The 19926-nt window shown below is 43.7% G+C and overlaps 2 protein-coding genes across 3 annotated transcripts in view; one reads left to right on the plus strand and one right to left on the minus strand.

The window, feature by feature from the left end:
- Window positions 1–950: 950 nt before the first annotated feature.
- Window positions 951–19926, minus strand: part of LOC140723376 (uncharacterized) — a 40643-nt gene continuing 21667 nt past the window's right edge. The window contains exons 1-2 of one of the 2 annotated variants that reach the window (XM_073037956.1): window positions 15846–17601; window positions 951–1635 (exon numbers count right to left, since the gene is read on the minus strand). In XM_073037956.1, the coding sequence (XP_072894057.1) occupies window positions 1597–1635; window positions 15846–16856 (1050 nt within the window). In that variant the 5' untranslated portion in view covers window positions 16857–17601 and the 3' untranslated portion in view covers window positions 951–1596. Of the gene's footprint in view, window positions 1636–10360; window positions 17602–19926 lie in introns of those variants that run through there. The other variant, XM_073037957.1, reaches the window with a different exon arrangement.
- On the plus strand, window positions 3916–6225 carry LOC140723369 (uncharacterized). The gene has a single exon (XM_073037947.1). It carries the CDS (start codon window positions 4098–4100, stop codon window positions 5637–5639), a length of 1542 nt encoding a protein of 513 aa, XP_072894048.1. The 5' UTR covers window positions 3916–4097; the 3' UTR covers window positions 5640–6225.

Consider the following 19926-nt stretch of genomic DNA (forward strand, 5'->3'; position numbering starts at 1 on the left):
GAGGTAGTGACAACATTTCGGGCCTGAATTAGCTTGTTAGGACAATGGCTTGTTCACAGTCATCGTTAGGACAGGCAAATTGCAAATTGCAAAGCTTTATAAATACCCTGACTCCTCAAACCTTGTCCCAACAATCAGCAGCCATGGGCTCCTCTAAGCAGCTGCCTAGCACTCTGCAAGTTAAAATAATGGATGCCCACATAGCAGGAGAAGGCTATAAGAATATAGCAAAGTGTTTTCAGGTAGCCGTTTCCTCAGTTCATAATGTATTTAAGAAATGGCAGTTAACAGGAACGGTGGAGGTCAAGTTGATGTCTGGAAGGCCAAGAAAACTTTCCAAGAAAGTTTACTAGAAAGGCAAACCAAAACCCCCATTTGACTGTAAAAATACCTTCAGGAAGATTTAGCAGCCTCTGGAGTGGTGGTGCACTGTTCTACTGTGCAGCGACACCTGCACAAACATGACCTTCATGTAAGAGTCATCAGAAGAAAACCTTTCCTGCGTCCTCACCACAAAATTCAGCATTAGAGCTTTTTCTGACATTGAGGGAGAGGTTGTTTTCTTGACACCAGACAGATGTTGTTCAGAGCTCAGATAGAGTCAGCAACCAAATGCTTGAGCATGGTGCGATGAATGTGTTGAGCTGTGAAAATCACGATGCAAGAAGCATCGTAGGAAAGCCAGATGAGCCCAGGGCATGGAATTATGATATCGTAGGCATTACTGGGAATTGGTTGCACCCAACAGTCTGAGGGGTTTAGAGGAACAAATTTGTAGAGAGTTCACAGACTATACCAAGAAACAATAGTTGAGTAAGTGATTTTAACTTTCCATATATTGACTGGGACTCCCATACTGTAAAAGGACTAGATGGGGTAGAGTTTGTCAAATGAGCCTTAATCAGTACGTAGAACATCCGGCGTAGAAGTGTGCAATAAGCTGTTGGGAAACGATCCAGGGCTGGTGACAGAAATTAGTGAATGGGAACACTTTGTGCATAGTGATCATAATGGCATGAGATTCCAAGTAAGTACGGAAAAACAGAGGCCTGGACCTCTCTTGAGATTCTAAATTGGAGAAAGATCAATTTTTATGGTATTTGTAAGGATTTGACAAGGGTGGATTGGGACAGGCTGTTTTCTGGCAAAGGAGTACTTGGTAAGTGGGGGTTCTTCAGAAGTGAAATTTTGAGGGTGTAGTGTTTGTATGTGCGTACCAAAATAAAAGTTGAAAGGTAACTGGTGCAGGGAACCTTTGTTTTCAAGAGATATCGAGGCCCTGGATATTTTGTTCCTCTAAATTCCTCAGGCTGTTGGCTGCTACCAAGACACATTAATGACTACAATATCATATTTCCACACCCTGAGCTCATCTGACTTTCTTTAGTTGTCTTCTGTTGGTTTCTAAAAGCTTCCCAATAGTTTTTGCTCTATTATTTGTCCTCTCTTTGGCTTTTATGTTGACTTTGGCTTCTCATTTCAGCCATGGTTGTGTCCTCCTACCTTTCCATTTCTTCCACTTCTTTGGGATGTGTCTATCACTCAGCTCCCGAGTTGCTCCCAGAAACTCCAGCCATTGCTGCTCTGTCGTCACTCCTACCAGATTCCCCTTCCAGTCAGGTTTGGCCAGCTTCTCTGTCACAGAAACATGGAGAAGGTCAGAACTGAAACATGCCCACTCTGGACGATCAGAATAGTAATCTATATGGGAGACAAAATAGATGGGGGAGGTTTTAAATAGTAGTTTTGCATCTGTATTTTCTCAGGAGATGGACACAGAGTCGATACAGTTGAGGCAAGGCAGCATCAACTTCAGGGACCCTGGACAAATTACAGAGGTGGAGGTGTTTACTGTCTTAAGGCAAATTAGCGTGGATTAATCCCCAGGGCCTGACAAGTTGTTCCCTAGGACCCTGCGGAAGACAAGTGCAAAAATTGTCGGGGTCCAAGCAGAGATATTGAAATAATCCTTAGTGACAGGTGAGGTACTGGAGGATTGGAGGACAGACCATGTTGTTCCACTGTTCGAGAGGGGCTCTAAGGAGAAACGAGAAAATGTTACGTTAGTGAGCTTGACATCAGTAGTGGGAAAGTTATTAGAACATATGTGCAGGAGCCGGATATATAAGTATTTGGATCGATGTGGACTGATTAAGGATAGAGAGCATGGCTTTGTGCATGGTAGGTCATGTCTAACCAGTCTTATAGAGTCTCTCGAGGAAGGTATCAGGAAAGTGGATGAAGGCAAGGCAGCTGATGTCAAGAAGGCTCAGTCATTCAGCATTCAAGATGAGATAGTAAATTGAACGAGACTCCATCTTTGGGAGAAGTCAGAGTGTGGTAGCAGATGGTTGCCTCTCTGACTGGAGGCCTGTAACTAGTGGTTGCCACAGGGATCAGTGCTGGATCTGTTGTTATTTGTCATCTATATCAGTAATCTGGATGATAAGATGGTTAATGATCAGCAAATTTGTGGATGAAACCGAGACTGGGGATTCAGCAGACTGCGAGAAGACTATCATGGCTTGCAGTGCGAACGGGATCAGGTGGAAATATGGCTTGAGAAATGGAAAATGGAATTCAATGCAGACAAGTGCAAGGTGTTGCATGTTGGTGGGACCTACCAGGGTGGGTCTTACACAGTGACTGGTCAGACATGGAGGAGTGTTGTTGAAGAATGGGATCTGGGAATACAGGTTTATATTTCACTGAAAGTGGTGTCACAGTTTGATAGGGACAGAAAGAAAGGTTTTGGCATATAGTCCTTCATAAACCAATGCACTGAATGGTATGTTATGTTGACTTTGCACAAGACATTGGTGAGGCCTAATTTGGAGTATTTGCAGTTTTGGCCACCAACCTACAGGAAAGATGTAAAGATTTTGAAAGAATTCAGAGAAAATTCACAAGGATGTTGCCAGGTCTGGAGGACTTGGGTTATAAGGAGAGATTGAACAGGTCCGGACTTTATTCCTTGGAATGTAGAAGACTGAGGGGAGATTTGATGGAGGTATACTACAATTATGAGGTTTATAGATAGGGTAAATGGAAGCTGGCTTTTACCACTGAGATGGGGTGAGACTACAACCAGAGGCCATGGGTTAAGGGTGAAAGCTGAAATGTTAAGGGGAACATGAGGGGAAACTTCTGCCGGGTGAGTTTCGAAAGAGATCACCAGCTCGTAACCCAGCACGGATGGAAAGCGTGCAGGGGAGCCAGCTGGATTCGAACTCAGGACCTTTCGTCCCGAAGTCTGGCACTGATGCCACTATGCCACCAGCCAGGTCAGGAGATATTGACATGGCATTGAAACTGTGGCACTTTAAATGAACATTACATAAAGGAAAACCCCAGCTGCACGTCAACAAAGGCTATTTGTGTGAGAGGGTTTCTGTTACTGTGGGGCCAGACACCCTTTCAGCTCAGTGGGAAGAGGGAATAATTCAAATGGACAGAGTCAAACAGAGCCAAGTCACAGACTGGAAATGGCATAAGTGCCCCATTCTTACAGAGCATTGGAGAGTTAGGGGGTCATTCCAGATACCAGCACTGTGCCCAGTTAGAAGGAGATTTCGTTCTCCAATGTGTTGAACTTCACTGTAACAGTGTGATGTCAGATCACACCTTGGCAACTCAAGTGATCTCATCTGAAATGTTGTCCTTCACCCACTGATTGATTTTTAAATCTTTTTACAGGTTAAAATCGACAAGGAATTTGTCTATGGGAATTCAAACACAACACACCAGTTGTGCTGTCTCTGACTAGATATTTAAGGAGCAAGGGATTCAATCAACCATCCTTCCTGCTCAGACTGTGGGGAAGGATTCACTCGGTCATCTGACCAACTGGCACGTCCATCATTTTGCACAGGGGAGAGACCGTTCACCTGCTCAGACAGTGGGAATGGATTCAGTCGGTAATCTCAACTGAAGGTACATCAGCAAGTTCACACTGGGCAAGGCCATTCACCTGTTCTGTGTGTGAGAAGGGATTCAGTCGGTCTTCCCACCTGTGGACACACCAGTCAGTTCACACTGGGCAGAGGCTGGTCATCTGCTGAATTTGTGGGGAAGGATTCACTCGGTCATCTGACCTAATGGCTCACCAACGAGTTCACACTGGGGAGAGGCCGTTCACCTGCTCAGACTGTGGGAAGGGATTTACTCGGTCATCTTACCTACTGGTACACCAGCGAGTTCACACTGGAGAGAGGCCATTCACCTGCTCAGACTGTGAGAAGGGATTCACTCGGTCATCTGACCTACTGGCACACCAACGTGTTCACACTGGAGAGAGGCCATTCACCTGCTCAGACTGTGGGAAGGGATTCACTCAGTCATCTTACCTACTGGTACACCAGCGAATTCACACTGGAGAGAGGCCATTCACCTGCTCAGACTGTGAGAAGGGATTCACTCGGTCATCTGACCTACTGGCACACCAACGTGTTCACACTGGAGAGAGGCCATTCACCTGCTCAGACTGTGGGAAGGGATTCAATCAGTTATCTGCACTGAAGGTACACCAGCGTGTTCACACTGGAGAGAGGCCGTTCACCTGCTCAGACTGTGGGATGGGATTTGCGTTGTCATCTCACCTACTGAGACACCAGTCAGTTCACACTGGGAAGAGGCCGTTCACCTGCTCAGATTGTGGGAAGAGATTCACTTCGTCATCTCAACTGAAGATACATCAGCGAGTTCACACTGGGGAGAGGCCGTTCACCTGCTCAGAATGTGGGAAAGGATTCACTCAGTCATCCACACTGAAGGTACATCAACGAGTTCACACTGGGAAGAGGCCATTCACCTGCTCAGACTGTGGGAAAAGATTCACTTCGTCATCTCAACTGAAGATACATCAGCGAGTTCACACTGGGGAGAGGCCGTTCACCTGCTCAGAATGTGGGAAAGGATTCACTCAGTCATCCACACTGAAGGTACATCAACGTGTTCACACTGGGGTGTGGCTGTTCACCTGCTCAGAATGTGGGAAGGGATTCACTCGGTCATCCAACCTACAGAGTCACCAACACGTTCACACTGGGGAGAGGCCATTCACCTGCTCAGACTGTGGCAAGGGATTCAGTCATTCATCCACCCTACAGAGACATCTGCGAGTTCACACTGGGGAGAAGCCATTCACCTGCTCGAACTGTGGGAAGGGATTCACTCAATTATTTGATCTACAAAATCACCAGCGAGTTCACACTGGGGAGAGGCCGTTCACCTGCTCGAACTGTGGGAAGGGATTCACTCAGTTATCCACCCTACACAGTCACCAACGAGTTCACACTGGGGAGAGGCCATTCATCTGTTCAGACTGTGGGAAGGGATTCAGTGATTCATCTGCCCTACGCAGTCACCAACGAGTTCACACTGGGGAGAAGCCATTCATCTGTTCAGACTGTGGGAAGGGATTCAGTGATTCATCCACCCTACGCAGTCACCAACGAGTTCACACTGGGGAGAGGCCGTTCATCTGCTCAGTCTGTGGAAAGGGATTCACACAGTTATCCAGCCTACACAGTCACCAACGAATTCACACTGGGGAGAAGCCATTCACCTGCTCAGAATGTAGGAAGGGATTCAGAGATTCATCTGCCCTACGCAGACACCAGCGAGTTCACACTGGGTAGAGGCCGATCACCTGCTCAGACTTTGGGAAGAGATTCTCTCGGCTACCTCCAGCAAATGTGCATGATTGTCAAGTCATACTTGAGTTTCAGGAAGGTATTAAGAAAGAGCAAGAATTCACTGGCAGAGAGGACGGAACCTGCTGCCTGAGGGTGGTTTCTGCCCAGAACATTTGGGCAGAACCCACAGCGTCACATCGGCAGCCAGGAGCAGCGTCACAACCCGTGGTAAGATGCCGAACTTTAAATAATTGTTGAGACTGTTTCAGGGAAAGGAGCACTGCTGTCACTGCGTTTGGGTTAACTCCGCCATCGGGATCATCGCATGCAGGCACTTTTTGAAAACGGCGCGAGGCTTAAGAAGAGCTCGCAAACGTTCGAGAGAGTTCACCCAGTTTGGAACCATAATGGTCCAGTAGAGAAACGGAGTTGCAGGTCCGAAATCGTCTCCGAAGTCCGAGAGGCAGCCAGTTTTTCACCTGATCCTAATGCTAATGCTACTGCCACTGCTTTCTGACTAATGCCTTATGATTATCCTTGACTAGACTAATGACTGACTTACCGCTGATTATTTATGACTACAGACTAATAATTATCAACTGCCACACTTGCGAAAATAAAAATAAAAAAGGAAAAAGAAGGAAAGTTGTTTGCTCATTGAGTGGAATCCGGTTAAAACCTTCGGGTAGGCGTATTCAGTCCCTTTCAAGTGGGGAAGCTGCACATGGGAGCAAGAACTCCGACTTGACAGTGAAAAACTGGTTGACAGTGAAAATACTGCTTGACAAAACTGTTTGACCAGGAAACAGAAATCTGGGAGCTTTGAGCTGGAACAGCAAGAGCAATAACCTGGAGTCCTGAAGAAGGAAGGAAATCAAGTTCAGATAAAACAACATCAAAACATCACTAAAAAGTTGTACTCTCACCTGTGAACAGCCTGCAGACGGAATCAAACATGGCTGATCAAGCTATTGGGAAATCGGTTGAGCAACTCAAGCTGGAGAGAATGACAGCAAAAAGATTGTTTTCTCATCTGGCCAACAGCATCACCAGGACCTATGAAGACATGTCTGAAGAGGAGCTCAGAGTGAGTTTCAATAAACTCACAATAGAAGCCAAGAGAGTCATGGAAGCCAATGATGATGCGGAGGCCGGACTCACTGCAGAACGGGAGGCGGAGCTGAACACAGAGAAAGTAGCTGTGTCAACTGAACAGCAAAAAGCCGACCTGGCAAAGACGGCAAATGAGTGTGAGTTGAAACTAAAGGAAATCAGAAGGCTGATCCAGGAGACTCTTTGGACCAACTTTGGAAATGTTGAGTTGCTCACAGTACTACAAGCAGCAGAGGATGAATGTGAAGACGTCACTGCTGTACAACCCGATGGCCACCAGGAGGTGTATGGCTTCATGCTTAACCACCTGCAAGGACTGGTAAAGACAGCAAAGGAGGTGGGAACGATGGATCCCGCCAGGGGATCGGAAGCACCTTCAGAGTCGCCTAAAGGGGCTCGAACTCAACGTCCCCAAGTTGGTTTCCAAGAAGGCCCACTTCATACAGGCAAGGAGAAAGGAGGACGCTGAAAGACTAACACCGACAGCATTGGGCTTTTCCTCCAATTTTCTCACGCCAGCCATCAGACTGAAACCGACGGCCCTTCCCAAGTTTCCTGGCAGCAGACGTGATTTTCACAGGTGGAGAAAGGACTGGGAAGCACTCCAGAGGCAGGGAGAGCCGACCGGTTCAAGAGAGGTGAAAAAGGTTCAACTGCTGGACAGTCTTGACAACAAAGTCAGAAGAGACCTTTGCCTCAATACTTATAAAACTGCAGATGACATCTTCCGTGTTCTAGAAAACCGCTGTGGAAATCGAACGTGGAAATCGGAAGTGGGATAGTATTGGCGCAGCATGCGAGCCAAAATGCGGGGATTGCGGCTGCGGAAACTGCCAGCCGGGCGGCAAAGGAATGACTCTTGCTGAAGAGAGAGAACGTATACAAATTCATATAAAATCAAAGCAATGGTGATAAGGGAGAAAGAAAGGCACAAACATTGACTTCTCTAACTTCCATTAATGCGCCTCCTCCCCTTCTTACCCCATCCCTGACATACTTAGTTGCCCATCACTCTGCCTGTTCTCCATCGCCCTCTGGTGCTCCCCTCCCCCTTTCTTCCTCCCTAGGCCTCCTGTCCCATGATCCTTTCCCTTCTCCAGCTCTGTATCACTTTTGCCAATCACCTTTCCAGCTCTCAGCTTCACTCCGCCCCCTCCGGTCCTCTCCTATCATTTCGCATTTCCCCCTCCCCCTCCTACTTTCAAATCTCTTAGTATCCTTCCTTTCTGTTAGTTCTGATGAAGGGTCTCGGCCTGAGACGTCGACAGTGCTTCTCCCTATAGATGCTGCCTGGCCTGCTGTGTTCCACCAACATTGTGTGTGTTGTTGTTTGAATATCCAGCATCTGCAGATTTCCTCGTGTTTGCACAATATACGAAGGATACTTCACATTATGGATCATATATACAAAAATAAAATCAAAGCAATAGTGATAAGCGTGTACGCTGAAAAGGCATTTGATTTGGTTAATTGGAATTTTCTTTACAGAGTTTTACATAGATTTGGTTTCCATAACAATGATTAAAACTATACAGGCACTATATGACAACCCTACCGCTAGGATTAAAATCAATGGATATTTATCAAATAGTCTTACCCTAGAAAGGGGCACAAGACAGGGTTGTGCATGGTCAGCACTACTCTTCGCATTATATCTGGAACCATTAGCTCAATACATCAGACAAAATGGGGAATTACTGGTAAAGGGACAGGGCATAAATTGGCTTGTTATGTGGATGACATTTTGATCTATCTAGGGCAACCAACATACTCTTTACCTGATTGATGCAATCCTTTGAACAATATGGTCAATTATCAGGATACAAGATCAACATAGATAAAACCCAATTACTTTCATATTACTATAGCCCACAAAGAGAAATTGAAAGTAGATATCCCTGGGCATGGCAAACAGAGTCTTTCAAATATTTGGGCATCATTATGCCAAAAGATTAGGCAACATTATCAGAATGTAATTATCAGCCTTTATATAAAAAAAACATTAAGGAATATATAGCAAGATGGAACCTGATTCCTTTCTTTTAGTTTCAGTTCAAGGATTGAGTCTATTATAATGAATATACTGCCCATACTGTTATAGCTCTTTCAGCCCCTACCAATAGAGATTAATCAAAGTCAATTCAATGAACGGAACAAGATGTTATCAAGGTATATTTGGCAATGTAAAAGGCCTAGAGTTCATCTCAAAACTTTGCAATTAGCAAAGGAAATGGGTGGATGCGGCCTAACTTCTCTTAGAGGTTATTACTTTGCAGCACAGTTGAGAGCTGTGATGTGCTGGAGCAACGCATCATATGACGCTCAGTGGAAAAACATTGAGGAGTGGGTACTTCCCATCCCCATGCAAGCAATTTTGGCTGATAATAACTTGCAAAGGTACATAAATACTATTGATAATCCATGGGTGAAATTGACTCTTAAAATATGACAAACTACTATAAAAGAATATAATCTAGAGGGAGATACTGCAATTTTTCAATGGTGTGCATATGACTCGGATTTTACACGAAATAAATTGGATGCTAGATTTAAGGACTGGACAGCTAAAGGAATAACAGTTCTTTGCAACATAATGAAAGAAGGAACACTGTTCAGCTTTGAAATGTTGAAAGAGAAACATTTAGAAAAACAAGATTTTTATCAGTATTTATAGATGCGACAGTATGTTAATAGGATGCTTAAAATTGTAACCAAGGCAAGTACATGCATGATAGAGCTATTTAGTAAAGCATATAATTCAGATAACGGTAGTAGAATTATTTCAAGCATGTATAAGGGTTTGTCAAATCTTAAAACATATTTGACTTCATACATTAAAACAAAATGGGAGAAGCAAGGAGGGATAATTATATCTGAGGAAGAATGGACAATAATATGGAGGTATCAATGGAAGTGTACCAGTTCTCAGAAATGGAGTGAGTTCGGATGGAAAAACTTAATAAGATATTTTATTACACCCTCTCAGAAATTCCATTATGATTGTAACCTCCCTGTTTGCTGGAGAAACTGTGGAAATCGAAATGCAAATCATTATTATATTTTTTATGACTGCCCTGTTATCAAAGACTATTGTAGGAGGATACACAATGGCATCTTTAAATGTGAAATACCCTTGGGGAGTAAGACCATATATTTTGGATATATACCTCAAGAATGGTTGAGAAAAGATAAATATTTAATGAATATATTGTTGGTGGCTGGTAAAAAGACTGTTACTAGGAAATGGTTATCACAGGAGAGCCCAACTTTAAATGCATGGATGGAAATTACAATGGACATTTACAAATTGGAGAAGATAATCATAATCTGGAACAATTTGATTCATACTGGGAAAAATAGTTTAACTACGTAATGCCTCATAGGCCTGATTTTATTCTCACAAATCAATGAATTTGCTGCAAAAAAAAAACGTTATTTTTTCCTTTTGCTTGTTTTTTCTTTTACTCTTTTCTATAAGTGTATACCTCAGATAAATTCTATGCAGAGATTTGTGGCACATATAATTATATGATATATATCTACAATGTCTGAAATACATCTTCTGGAAATGTTTGATGATGAACTTCAATAAAAAAAACAAGAAAAAACAGTCAGATAAAACTTTTAAATATATATTTTCATCAAAAATGAACAGAATTCAGCACTCCATGTGTGTATTTGCAATCGTGATAAGAAATACAGACCAGAAAACTTAAATGAGAGGCCAACTCAGAACAATAAATCATCACTCTGGAAGAAAACATTAACCAGTGAAATGAGTCTGACCCTCCATGGGAGACATCCCAACAATCTGAGTAGACTAGATGGTGACAAGGAAGCCTTGAGCACCTGACTGAGAGTTGGAGACCTCTTCCCAAAAAACAAAGGGGTTTCTTGCAGAAATACAGGACAAGATGTTTGATAAAAGGGGTAAAACATCAAAAGTACATGAAATATTAACAAACGAGGAAGTTAGTGCAGAAAATGCCAGAGAAATCAGACACAATCCAACACATTCCAGGATCCTGCAGATTAACTCAATCTGATTACTTACAAAGGTACAAACAAATGGCAAATATCATTCACCAAAATCTTGCTTTAAAATACAAACTCATGAATGCCCTCCATCACTTCATAAAGGTACCATAAATACAAGCCCGATACAGTTTTAGTGTCAAAATCTTGCAAATTAGATGATAATCAATAAATTATTTCAGATAGTACAATCCATAAAAACCATCCGGATATAATATTACAGGATAAACAAACAGGAACAACTCTCCCAACAGATAAAACCATTCCCAACACACAAGTGTTCTTCAACCAGTGGAGTACCTCACCACAGGTATTGTTTGTGTCATCAGTCAGACAACCAAATTATTTTCTGTCAAGCAGCTTCCAAATGTTGCTACTCTGTCATTCGTTGCCACATCTTGCTGCTGATTCCCTTCTCCTCATCATACGTTCTTAACCCAACCATCATCCAGAGCCCCAATCTCTGCCCTGTGCAGACTTGCCTCTGGTTTCTGACCCTGCTTCATTGAACATTCAACTAATCGTTTCCCATTCTGCCTTCAGTCTTTAGAGAACAGTGGTGTTCTCTAACAACACTTTAGAAGCAGGGAAAGTGACCCATAATGTGGAAATGAGTCGTGATTAAGGAGTTTAACTCCCAATGTCATTCTTCCGCATCCAGAGATTAGAGGGGTGAAGAACATCTCAGACAGAACTGCAGTCAGCTCGACTTCTTCAGTCAGTAGAAAATTAAAGGGAAACCTCTTCACCCACAGAGTGGTGACTGTTTAGAACCCATCACCACAGGGAGAGTGAGAGGGGGAAAACGGGAGGATTTAAAAGGACTGTTGTGGAACAGAATCACTGGGTCCAGCTGGCCTGAGTTAACTCTCTACTGTACACTAGGTGTGTTGTAAATTCACCAAGACAGAGTTTAAAATGAACTGATTTATTTCTCTCAGATCCAGAATATTAAACACCAGTCCCATTAAAGGTGAATATGCAGCAGAAGAAACTCCTCCCATGCCCAGTGACCAGGGTGCAGAACTGGGTGTGGTGAGCAGCAGCAATAATTGCAGAGTTCAGCACCGACAGTCACTCTAGAAATTGCATTCAGCAACGGTGATGGACAAATATCCAGCATGCAGCTCATTGAAACTTTCTCCCCAGTGTGAACCCGGTAGTCTGTCACAAGTATAACAATGTTTAGGTTACGACTAGAGATAACAGGGTTTTGGAGTGCGGGGCTATCCAATGAGAGAAATGTTCTTTCTTGTGAGTTTGGAAGAGAGATTTTGTGCTCTTTTGCTGGGGAGATGAGAAGACGTGAATGGAGAGAGTGGGCCCTTTTTCTTTTTTTTGTTTTCTTTACTAACCCTATAGTCAAAGTAAGAATTATAAAGCTCAATCATTTAATCACATATTGTGTACAGTTTGTTATTTCAGGGTACTGATTTGTTACAGGGGACACAACACACAGCACCCACCCAGACAAGATTTCTTCAGTTTGGCCGGGCTGCGGGTCTATCACCCCCTATATTAAGCTGAAAGCCAAAGCAAGAGTTACATAAGGTTAGATTAAAGGACACTCAGGCTGTTTACAAGAAGGGTCAGAGCCGTCTCTATTTCCTGAGGAGACTGAGGTCCTTTAACATCTGCCGGACAATGCTGAGTCTGTGGTGGCCAGTGCTATCATGTTTGCTGTTGTGTGCTGGGGCAGCAGGCTGAGGGTAGCAGACACCAACAGAAACAACAAACTCATTCGTAAGGCCAGTGATGTTGTGGGGGTGGAACTGGACTCTCTGACAGTGGTGTCTGAAAAGAGGATGCTGTCCATGTTGCAGGCCATCTTGGACAATGACTCCCATCCACTCCATAATGTACTGGTTAGGCACAGGAGTACATTCAGCCAGAGACTCATTCCACCAAGATGTAACACTGAGCGTCATAGGAAGTCATTCCTGCCTGTGTCCATCAAACCTTACAACTTCTCCCTCAGAGTGTCAGACACCCTGAGCCAATAGGCTGGTCCTGGACCTATTTCCACTTACCCCTAGACATTGATAGAGCTTGTTTCTTATTATTGATTATTATTCCTACACTTCTATGTTTATTATTGCTAACCTGTTTTATATGTGTATTTGCATTAGTGATATTGTTTTGCTTATTTTACTAATAAACACCTTTAGCTAAAGTGATTTGATTACCAAATTGGGGGGCCGGTGAATCGGGATCGATTTCCCTTATCTGATCTGGTTGTGTGAGAAACCAGAAAGACAGGCAGCAGAAATGGATGTTGACGAGTTTCTGTTAAATCCTGTGGGTTTAAAGAAGGCTAAAAAGTCTGAGTTGTGGGAAATGGTGGAGTCCTTGGAACTCAAGGAGGTTAAGAAAGGGATGACGAAGGCAGAGATACAACGTAAGATAGCTGAACATTGTCACGATGCAGATATTCAAGGCGGAGTTGTTAGAACACTTTCCTGTAGGGAAAGGGGAGGTCCAGTTACGTCTGGAAGAGAATTAAGTTGGAGGTGGAGGAGGCAGTAAAACAGCGACAGTTTGAGAGGGAGAAATGGCAACACGTGGATAGCGGGGCAGACCGCGGGGAAAAGTTTAATGTTAGTCAGGAGATTAGGTCAGTACCTCCATTCGAGGAGACGGACATTGATCGGTACTTCTTGCATTTTGAAAAAGTGGCCGTGAACCAGAAGTGGCCTAGAGATAAGTGGGTGGTGTTGTTACAAAGTGTACTTAAAGGGAAGGCTCAACGTGCATACGCAGCATATATGTCTGATTTGGTTAAAAAGGAATGCAATCCTTTTGGGTCAGATGGACTTGGTTCAGTGAAGAAAGGGTTAACCTTGGCACCAGAGGAAAATGAGGATTCTCAGTCACTTGTGTTAAAAGTTAGTGATGAGATAAAAGCTGGTGAGATGGATGTTATTGAAGATACTGAGGGAAAAAGTGTTACTGGACTTTTGAATAAAGTAAATGTAAAGTCAGGTTTGGTTCCAGGACTGTTGTGCAAAGGGAAGGGATCATTAATTAAACAATGGTTTGTTAACAAGGTGTTTGTTTTGAAACTTAGGATGCACAACTTGGTGATGTTGCTCAAGTATGTGATTTGGAGAGGCAGAACTTGAAGTGTTGTTTTGGCCCAGAGAGACCATCTGCTAGTGTCATTAAGGAAATTAATCAAATTAAAGATCCTGAAGATAAAATTAATGACCTGCTTAAAATTAATGAGTGGTGTGGAAGTTCAGAAAATGGGCTTAGTTTAGAAAACATTGGTGATAAGCTTTGTTTTCTGGACGAAGCTTGTGAAAGTTAAAGACAATATCATAGTAGGTTGAATGAAAGTTAAGTTTAGAAGTAAAATAGAGATTACTATTTGCACAAACTTCTGTAATGTACTACATTATAATCACTCATGTATTGGTTCACTCTTTGTGATATACACCTAAGCTAAGAATTAACTCCACTGTAGAAAAAGAATTACTGTCACTTATCCTGGCATTACAGCATTACAGCATTTGTCCAGCACAGAAACCAGTGATAGTTTATACTGATCACAACCCCTTGGTATTTTTGACAAACATGAAGAATAAAAATAGACGGTTATTAAGTTGGAGTCTGTTGTTACAAGAATATGATATGAAAATACAACATGTAAAGGGAAATGATAATGTAATTGCTGATTGTTTATCTAGGTGTTAATTTGAAAGTATATCTGTGTTATCCTTGTAGTTAAAAACCACTTCTGTATTAGATTAGACTCTGTAATGTGCTTTACTAGTTAATCTTCACCCCGGTGAAAATTCTTTGAAGGGTGGGGGTGTTCTGTGTGCTGAACAGACCAGATGGAAATGGGGTCCAGAGCTGACCCTCCCCCCCCCCACCTTTGAGGACTATGCTGCTAAAGAGAGAGAGAGAGAGAGAGAGATGAAGAACAGAGGTAAAGACATCTGCTACAGATAAGAGAGAGAGAGACGACTGATTTATGTATTATGGCTTCTTCACTGATGGAAAGGTAAACAAAACCTTTTGCTGCAGGGACACTTCTTTCCTCGTTAACATTCCTGAGGAGACATCAGGAGTGGCCTAGTTTGATGGACATAGACATATTGAGTTGATGGATGGCTGATACCCTGTCAGTGGGGATAAAAGACGGGTCTGGGGAGACACCCTCAGACACACCAGTGGTCACTGAAAGAGTGTTGTGCACCCACAGGAAGGTGGGGGCTTCGAGGACCGAATCAGGAGATCGGTCACAAAAGCTCACAGTGTGACGGCAGGGCTGGTGGGGGCTTGTGTGTGTGTCCACTCATGCCAGAGTGACGAGTCCACCACAGAAGAACAGTCCAGCTGAGAACGGAGGGGTCATAACCGAATGTCCACAATGGTACAATGGTACAAGAAGACAACAGAAGGTTTGCCTCCTGCAGCTGCTCAATCTCATGCTCGCTCTCTCTCACTCCCTCTCTCTCTCTCTCTCTCCTCTCTCTCTCCAACAATTGCAGCACAGCAATGGTACCTCAGCATGGACGAACTGAACTGAACTTTATATTCTCTTATGACTATTCATTTACCCCTAGACATTCATAGAGCTTGTTTATTATTATTGATTATTATTCCAACACTTCTATGTATATTATTGCTAACCTATTTTATATGTATATTTGCATTATTGATACTGTTTTGCTTATTTTACTAACAAACACCTTTAGTTAAAGTACCACCAGACTCCAACGTATCCTTCCATTTCTGCTGGTCTGTTAACCCAGTTACGGGGTACGTAACAGCATAATTTACTTAGTATTATTTAATTATTTATGGTTTCATATTGCTATATTTCCTATTCTTGGTTGGTGCGACTGTAACGAAACCCAATTTCCCTCGGGAACAATAAAGTATGTCTGTGTCTGATTACTGAGTCAATTGCTTACCACATTCACAGTAGGTGATCAGCCTCTCCCCAGTGTAAAGTCAGTGATGCACATTTGGTTGATTTGGCTGAGAGAATCTCTTCCCAAAGTCCGAGCAGGTGATCAGCCTCTACCCAGTGTGAACTCGCTGATGTACCTTCAGTTTAGATGATCGAGTGAATCCCTTCCCACAGTCTGAGCAGGTGAATGGCCGCTCCTCGGTATGAATTCGCTGGTGTGCCAGTAGGTCGGATGACCGAGTGAATCCCTTCCCACAGTCTGAGCAGGTGAATGGCCTCTCTACAGTGTGAACTCTCTGATGTACCTTCAGTTGAGATGATTCAGTGAATCCCTTCCCACAGTCTGAGCAGGTGAACAGCCACTCACCAGTGTGAACTGACTGGTGTCTCAGTAACTGAGATGACCGGGTGAATCCCTTCCTACAGACTAAGCAAGTGTACAGCCTCTCCCCAGTGTGAACTGACTGGTGTACCTTCAGCTGGGATGAGCAAATGAATCCCTTCCCACAGTCTGAGCAGATGAACGGCCTCTCTCCAGTGTGAACTCTCTGATGTACCTTCATTTGGGATGACCAAGTGAATCTCTTCCCACAGTCTGAGCAGGTGAATGGCCTCTCCCTGGTGTGAACTCGCTGATGTACCTTCAGTTGGGGTGAGCAAGTGAATCCCTTCCCACAGTCTGAGCAGGTGAACGGCCGCTCCCCGGTGTGAATTCGCTGGTGTACCACTAGGTTAGATGACCGAGTGAATCCCTTCCCACAGTCTGAGCAGGTGAATGGCCTCTCCCCGGTGTGAACTCGCTGATGTACCTTCAGTTGGGATGACCGAGTGAATCTCTTCCCACAGTTCGAGCAGGTGAACGGCCGCTCGCCGGTGTGAACTCGCCGGTGTGCCATTAGGGCGGATGACTGAGTGAATCCCTTCCCACAGTCTGAGCAGGTGAATGGCCTTTCGCCAGTGTGAACTGACTGGTGTGTGAGTAGGTCGGATGACTGAATGAATCCCTTTCCACAGTCTGAGCAAGTGAATGGTCTCTCTCCAGTGTGAACTCTCTGATGTACCTTCAGTTGGGATGACCGAGTGAATCCCTTCCCACAGTCTGAGCAGGTGAATGGCCGCTCCCCGGTGTGAACTCGCTGGTGAGCCATTAGGTTAGATGACAAAATGAATCTTTCCCCACAAATTCAGCAGATGACCAGCTTCTGCCCAGTGTGATCTGACTAGTGTGTCACAGGTGGGAAGACGACTGAATCCCTTCTCACAAACAGAACAGGTGAATGGCCTTGTCCCAGTGTGAACTTGCTGATGTACCTTCAGTTGAAATGACCGAGTGAATCCTTCCCCGCAGTCTGAGCAGGAAGGATAATCGAGTGAATCCCTTGCTCCACATCTTAAATATCAAAAGAGGCAGCAAAACGTGTGTGTTGTGTTAGACATTCCCGTAGACGAATTCCTTGTCATTTTTAAACTGTAAAAAGATTTACAAAATCCATCAATTGGTTTAGAACAACATTTCAGCTGAGATCACTTGAGTTGTCAAGGTGTGATCTGACATCACACTGTTACAGTGAAGTTCAACCCAATTTGGAGAGAGAAATGACCTTCTAACTGGGCACAGTGCTGGTATCTGGAATGACCATCAAACTCTCTGATGTTCTTCCTGTCTCTATAAGAATGCGGCATTTCTGCCATCTCCAATCTGTGCCTTGGCTCAGTTTGACTCTCTCCATTGGTATTATTCCCTGTTCCCACTGAGCTGCATGGGTGCTGGCCCCACAGTAACTGAAACACTCTCACACAAATAGCCGGCAGAGCATTCCAAACACCCACCACTCTCTGTGTGAAAAACTTACCCCTGACATCCACTCGGTATCTATTTCCAAGCACCTTAAAACTATGTCCCCTCGTGTTAGCCATTTCAGCCCTGGGAATAAACATCTGGCTGTCCACACGATCAATACCCCTCATCATCTTATACACTTAAAAATGCTCTAAACATAAAGAATGAAATTATACATTGCTTTGAGTATTTGTCAGAAGTATACAACATTATAAGGGTAAAGATAGGGTAAATGGAAGGAGGATTTTCCACTGAGGTTGGGTGCAATGATAACCAGAACCAGAACCAGAAGTAAGTGGAAAAGTTGAAAATTTAATGGGAACATTTGGAAAAGCTCTTTACTGAAATGGTTGTGAGAGTGTGGAATGAGATGTCAGCACCAGTGGTGAATATGAGCTTGGTTTCACAATTTAAAAGAAGTTTGGATGGGAGGCTGGTGGTAGGGGTATGGAGGGTGATGGTGCAGGTAGTTGCACAGCTTAAATGGTTTTTTTCAGCATTGACTAGATGGGCCAAATAGCCTCTTTCTGTACTGAACTTCTCCATGTTTCTATGTCGGAGAAGCTGGCCAAACTTGTTTGGAAGGGAAAAGGTAGGAGTGACAATGGAGCAGCAATGGCTGGAGTTTCTGGGAGCAATTCGGAAGCTGAGTGATCGATGCATCCCAAAAAAGTGGAAGCATTGGAAAGGCAGGAGGACACAACCGTGGCTGAAATGAGAAGCCAAAGACAACATAAAAGCCAAAGAGAGGGGAAACAAAAGAGCAAACACTATTTTGAAGCTTTTAGAACCTAACAGAAGACAACTAAAAAAATCTCAGATGAACGCAGGATGTGGAATTATAATATTGTAGTCATTAATGCGTCTTGGCAGCACCCAACAGTCTGAGGCATTTAGAGGAACAAAATATCCGGGGCCTCAATATTTCCTGAAAGTCAAGTTTTCTGCACTGGTTACGTTTCAACTTTTATGTTGTTAGGCACATACAAACTCTGCACTCTCAAAATTTCACTTCTCAAAGCCTCCCACTTACCAAGTACTCCTTTTCCAGGAAACAGCCTGTCCCAAACCACACTTGTCAGATCCTTCCTGATACTATCAAAATTGACCTTTCTCCAATTTAGAATCTCAACCCGTGGTCCAGACCTCTCTTTTTCCATCTTTATTCTGAATTTCATGGCATTATGATCACTAATTTCTGTCACCAGCCCTGATCATTTCCTAACAGCTTATTGCACACTTCTACATCAGGAATTTTACATACTGATTAAGGGCACATTTGAGAAACTCTACCCCATCTACCCCTTTTACACTATTCGAGTCGCAGTCAATACAGGTAGTCCCTGAGTTACGAAGTCTGACTTACGGACAACTTGTACTTACGAACCGAGGAAGGAGAATGCAGTCCGCCATTTTAAGTCATTGCCATTGACACTGTGTTGAGTGTTTAACTTTGTATTGGGCTTAAATTTTTCTTAGTAAGATTTACCCTGACCTCACACCCCCCTCCCGCCATTCCTGTCAGCTGGTGGCACAGTCAGCTCAGCACCGGGCTAGAGAACGGAGGTTCCCGAGTTTGTTTTAGTGACAGACTGCTCCCGTGCCGGGTTGATGTCGATCCAGTGACTCCCGTACCCTCCATGCAGGGTTGGTGTCGAGCTCGCAACTCAACCTCGTAAAAAAAAAACACTGCCACCTCCAGTTTAAATTCCCACACAGAATATTGTGGAAGATCAAATACCCAAACCCAGCACAACCCCCAGTCCCATTTAACCTGTCTCAGTGCGGTGCAGTTCAGGACCTGGGGAATTTAGTGCTGCAGTTCTTAGGACCCAGTGGAGCTCGGGAGCTGGCGCAGGTCGGCACCCACCACCTGCAGTGTTTCTGTTCCATTGACAGGAAGCGATCGCATTTGAAAATAAAGTGCGAATAATAAAGCGTTTGGAAAGAGGTGAAATGCCATCTGTCATTGGAAAAGCGTTAGGCTACAGACGGTCAACTATCGTAACACATCTAAATGATAATGGATAAATTGAGAATAATGGAGCATGTGAAAGTCCCTGCCATGATGAAAGCTACAATTATTACTAAGCAACACGATAGTTTAATTATTGGAATACTTACATTTCTTAACTGTTTTATATGCATAGAAAAGTAAAATATATACTATATACTAAGACAAATGTTTGACTAACTGACGCTAAATAATATCGGATGTACTTGTTCCGACATACGTACAAATCTGTCTTAAAGATTGACTCAGGTACGGAACTCATATGTAACCCAGGGACTGCCTGTATATGGAAAGTTAAAATCACTTACTGAATCAACTTTTGTTTCTCGGCATGGTCTGCAATCTCTCTACAAATTTGTTCCTC

The sequence above is a fragment of the Hemitrygon akajei genome, unplaced genomic scaffold (genome assembly GCF_048418815.1).
Source record: "Hemitrygon akajei unplaced genomic scaffold, sHemAka1.3 Scf000111, whole genome shotgun sequence".
NCBI classification, from domain to species: domain Eukaryota; kingdom Metazoa; phylum Chordata; class Chondrichthyes; order Myliobatiformes; family Dasyatidae; genus Hemitrygon; species Hemitrygon akajei.